The sequence below is a fragment of the Vollenhovia emeryi genome, unplaced genomic scaffold, assembly GCF_000949405.1.
Source record: "Vollenhovia emeryi isolate VEMERY1.0 unplaced genomic scaffold, V.emery_V1.0 DF939148.1, whole genome shotgun sequence".
In the NCBI taxonomy this organism is placed as follows: Eukaryota; Metazoa; Arthropoda; class Insecta; order Hymenoptera; family Formicidae; genus Vollenhovia; species Vollenhovia emeryi.
The window spans coordinates 877259-882509 of NW_011967218.1; the positions used below are offsets into that span (position 1 = coordinate 877259).

A 5251-nucleotide genomic window follows, 5' to 3' on the forward strand; every position below is an offset into this window, starting at 1 on the left:
AGAGACAGGGAGAGAGTGGAAGAGAGAGGAGAGAAAGAGAGAGGAATAATATTAACAGAACACATCTGGCCTTCGTATGCAAATTTATATAGGATTAAAACATTCATGCGGAACGTATTAACGCGGACTTTTTAATTGTGACAGAGAGAAAAAAAGAGAGAACGCGCGGGAGAGTTAAATAATTACGAGCTGTCGCGAGAGAGTGGCGATGACGGATCGTGGAAAAAAAATTGCATCGAACCGTGTGGATAAAAAATGAATATAGATCGAGTAAGATATTTCTACGGTGAAATTGATAATCCGTTAATATTCCCGCGACACGGGGAGGGAGGGAGGGAGGGAGGGAGGAGGAGGGGGATTCGCAAAAGCGACGAATCGTGAAAAAAGATTACGCGCGATGAAACGGCCGCTAAAGAATTATCCGACACATGCGTGACAAAGCGGTAAAAGAGAGACTTAATAAAAGTGAGTCCCCGCGAGCGGCGCGGACGCCGCGCGGGTCGTAAACAGTGCGGACGCGAGCTGAAAACCGCGGCGCGACGAGGTGTGTATCGGAAAGAAGTGGCGCGCGTGATATTGCGAAGTCGACATGTCACAAGAGACGGTGAAAGAGAGACGAATGGCGGAAAGGAGGAAGGGAGAGAGTAGGAAGGAGGACGAGGCGGCGCGGAGACGGAGAAAGAGAAGCGGCGTTCTGGCACGTTCTGGTACCGATGGCGGTGCACCAGAACACGCGGCCCCGAAACTGCGCGAGGCTTGGCACGCGGGTTCGCTCAAAAGTGCCGAGAGAGAAGCGAGAAGAGAGCGCGCGCGCGACGAGGAACAAGAGGAGAAAAGCCAGTTACCTTGGACGGATCGACAGGTCGCCGGGATGACGACCGACGAGGATGAGAGAGAAAGCAATGGGCAAGGAGGCGAGAGGCGGCAGGACGAGCCTCCTCGCTGGCCTGGCAAGCGCGTTCAACTCGCTCGTGCAGCGGCCAACCCTGTCGAACGGATCACCACCAGATAGCACCAATCGATCACGAAATTCACTGCTCCGTCACGCGCGCATCGATCGCGGGATCGCGGCTCGACCGCCGCCACCGCCCCGGCACAGACGACGACCTGGCGAACGCGCGCGGAACGCGAGCGCAGCACGTTGCCGCGTTCCCGTGGCTTCGCCCGATATGGCACTTCGCGATTCACCAGACGAGGAGCGAGAGATCGCGCGTTCTCCAACGTGGAAAGCCGCACCGTCGTCGTCGTCGTCGTCGTCGTCGTCGTCGTCGTCACCGCGCGAAAACGAACTCGCGGTCGCGGCACCAGCATGGAACGGAGCGCGCGGAACCGCTTGGCGCGCGCGCGTACGAACGGGCACCTCCGTACTGCCGCGCGGAGCGTGACAGCGGATACCATTCGAAGGTTATACCTCCTGGTCCGCCATATACAGGCCGCTGGCCCGTCCGCCTGCCTACCTGCCTACCTGCCTCTACCTCCGGAGTTCTCCACTCCTGCCTCCCGCCCGCCCCACCGCGATACCGTACGCGGCCACCTGGAGCGTTTACCTGGCGAACGCCGGACTCGCACGAGCCTTCCCGGGATCGGCCGAGACGGGCCCCCTGAGAGCCGTTCGAATTTTGCCGCGCCGCGCCGCTTCGCGATTCCTCGGACCGCGTCTTTCCGTCGCTCGCGGAGCGCCCGACGTGCGCCTAAACAAACGCCTAATTGCCCGAGGAACGCGTCCGAATTCGGTCGACGGGTCCCCAAGGTCGCGTGACGCAAACGCGACTCGAGAATCGAACCGGCCACGCGCCGCGCGCCACGTTGCGAATTTCAGCAACCGTAATGCCGCCCGTAAACAGAATGAAACGGCTTAATGAGAAAGAGGGAGGGGGCATTTATTGGAGCAATCAGAATGCAGAGAAATGTATTACGGGTTTCGATAAATACCGGGCAAAAATAATGATACGCAGGTTGGATTCGAGTGATTAAACGAATTAAAGGGCTTGTAATTCGCGTCCACTTCACGGATGCAATATTGAAATCGATTGCAATAAACCTGTTATCAGCGCGCGCAATATAGCGGCGCCATTCATACGAATGAATCACTATATTATCAGTGTCTGCATGACAGCGGCGCGTTATCGTCCGCGCCGCACGCCGACCGGCGACGGCAAGGGCGAGGGGGCGGAAATAAAGGCGAAATAATTAAACTCGTTTCGAGGCGCAATAGGGCGCAAATCTAGATTCATAATTCTCTCACGCGCGACTGTCTCGACACGCGAATCCGCGACTTTTGACAGAAAGGAATGCGCCGTTCACGCTCGGAGAGACTTTTCCGGAATTTCACGAATATTCCCCGTCGCTCCGAGCACCGTTGGTCGGAAAATTGCGTCCGGCAGGAACGTGTCAATATCAATTGCGACTCCTCCTCCTCCTCCTCCTCCTATTCCGCGACCAAATTCTTATTTTCGTCTCCACTGTCGTCGCGCGTGACGTTTCCACGGCGTGCGTTTGAAACGCCGCCGCGTTTAGCAGACGAGGGGGCGAGAATACGGCGCGGGGCAACGTGAAATCGACCGTGGCCAATGTATTTAAACCGTATTCAAATTCGCACGAGCGTTTACCCGGGCACGGTTGCGATAAAGCGACGATACACCGTTCGTTGACGTTAAAATGTCTCATTTGCTTTAAAAACATCTGTTCAAAGAGCAACACGTCGCCAGCATTCGAAACGAGGACGCAGGTGCATTCACGTGAGAAGTGTGTAGCTCCGTTTCAGATCTAGTCTCTTATTCTCTCCCATTTTCTAGCGCCTAATCGTTTCACACTATTACACGCTCGCTGTTTGTAATTCAAGATATAATCAAATTCGTCCCCCCCGGCTTTGCCATTTTTTCCCGAGCGCTTCGCTTATTTCCGTCTTATTTCTTAACATTTGGTGGCTCGAAATATTGTATATGTCACTTGATTACGTTTAAATATGCAGATGCATTAGAAAGCAAGACTCACCCATCTTGTTTCCGCTCCTCCGTAGACGCAGACATATCGTTCGAGATTTGATGCACTTGAAATCAAAGGAAACGCAATTATTTGTATTGGATATAATCACGAAGATATAAAAATATAGAGGAAAGTTCTCTATTATGAGACAGCAGGTTTTCGACGGCCAAATTCAATCACAAATCTTTCTTCGCGACGATTACACGACCTAACAATGAATTTTCCACTAAACGGATTTCGCTCCAAGAGCAATAAATTCATGGTGGAGTCAACTGATGATGCCTATTAATTTAACGCAAACCCCGCCATCCCATATTAGGAGCCTGTCTCTACCATATACCAAAGTGTACCAGAGTGTACACTCAGCCTGACGAGAGACGCTAAAGATATCCAATAGAAAAATTTATTTTAACAAAATGTATTTTTCTCTCGGGATATATTCAACTTAACGGCTATTTCCAGGTGTAAAAGCCTTCATTACGCCGAGTGTACGCTCTGGTACACTTTAGTTTATGTACCAAACAATCGCCAAAAATCGCCTAGATTACACACAGGGAGAATTTTCTCTTAAAATATGTCCGAAACCCTTTTTTCCGAAAACATTTCACTAGAAAATGTTTGGTGAAATTTCCAAAAACTCTCATAAAATTCTTCGAAACGTCATGTTGCTCCACGATGACATGATTTTTAGGGTACACTTCAAGAAAAAATTTTCTCCGCGCACATTTTTCATTTTTTTTTCTCACATAGAAATATCTTTTTATTAATTATGTTACTGTGACTTTTAAAAGGGCGATGGTAATTTATTTAAAGAAATGTGAAGTAAACCGTGAAACGAGCGCAAATAATTGGAAATATGCTGTCACTACCTGATGTATGTATTGAATGACTTCGTTGTGCGACGCATTTTCCAAGGTGCGGCCGTTCACTTCCAAAATCTCGTCGCTCACCTCGAGAGTGTCCACATTGTCCGCCGGCGATCCTGCGCAAGAGCGAGCATAATCTTACTTTTGCAATTCGCGAAAATCAATTGTCACGTTACGTCAAGTATTACAATACTCGAATATAATGTAATACTTTACGTGGGAAAAGAATTTTTCGACGAACAGCCCCGACACGCGCCGCGAATGCGTTGATCGCATGTCGCGTTACAGCGCGCCTTCGTGCGCGATATCGTATTCAATAATCCGTATTGAAGCGAGACATCGAAGCCCGCAAAAATTCCCGTTTAAACGCCCATGGATGTAACACATAATCGGCTTCGCAAACGGGAACGTAGCTGCTAATGAGCACGGCCATTTAAAGGGCATTGCGCGCAAACGAATCGTAAAAGTAGCCAACCGGGTGCATTTTGTTTCTCTAAGGGCCGGGTTTTCCAACCTCTTGGTAAACTAATAATTAAATTATATGTGTAGAAAGGTGTTAAAATATGTCTATCTTTTTTTAATTTAACCCTTTGAAGCATACATTTTTCTATTGAACCATTTTTTTGTGAAACTTTGTATACAAGAGTTCTTGGGGTCGCTGATTACGAATCCGTTATCAGATTTTCATATTCATTCGAAATGGCGGAATTCCAAACTTATTCAATTGTAATTCAACTATGCTAAGAAACATTAATTAGATATTATTAGGACCCATGGAATCTACATTCCAGTTGAAAATTTTTATAGAATATAACAAGTAGCGCGCGCGAAATGGCGGATGCAAAACTTAAATTTGATCATTTCGCAACATTTACTCATTCTTGGCAATATCCAGAGTTAACGACGCGGACGTGATGAGTCCCTAAATATCGTAATCAAACGAAAATGCTGACAAACTTGGAAACTTAAAAAATTTACGTACTTTGCATCCTGCCCTGAATTTTGGGTGGACCATTTTGAATTTTGAAAATATGACATCAGATTCGTAATGAGCGACCCCGAAAAACCCTTTCTACAAAGTTTTCAAGAAATAACCTTAAAAAAACTTGGTCAATAATGAATTTTTCCGATAAAATTACTATTTCTCATATTTGCTTATACAGGGTGTTATGTAATACCCGCATCAACGCTTATGGTGGGATAGAATGGACTAGACTAAGTCGAAAAGTCCTCTACCATTTTGCAATTTTCGCAAAAGTCAGCGAGTTATTAATTATTAAAAATCGCTGTCTTAGGCCGGCCCACTGCCCAATTCAAACGTGCGGCGAGATCGATCGATCGTTACAACTCTCTGCGCGCCTAGTAACAATCGATCGATCTCGCCGCACGTTTCAATTGGG

General features: G+C 48.0%; 1 protein-coding gene across 3 annotated transcripts in view; it reads right to left on the reverse strand.

Moving 5' to 3' along the window:
* Positions 1–5251, reverse strand: part of LOC105565921 (MAGUK p55 subfamily member 5-A) — a 92774-nt gene that overhangs the window by 73384 nt on the left and 14139 nt on the right. For all 3 annotated transcript variants that reach the window (XM_012019508.1, XM_012019507.1, XM_012019510.1), the window contains exons 2-3: positions 3855–3967; positions 2995–3049 (exon numbers count right to left, since the gene is read on the reverse strand). In XM_012019508.1, coding sequence (XP_011874898.1) covers positions 2995–3049; positions 3855–3967 — 168 coding nt within the window. The remainder of the gene's footprint in view (positions 1–2994; positions 3050–3854; positions 3968–5251) is intronic.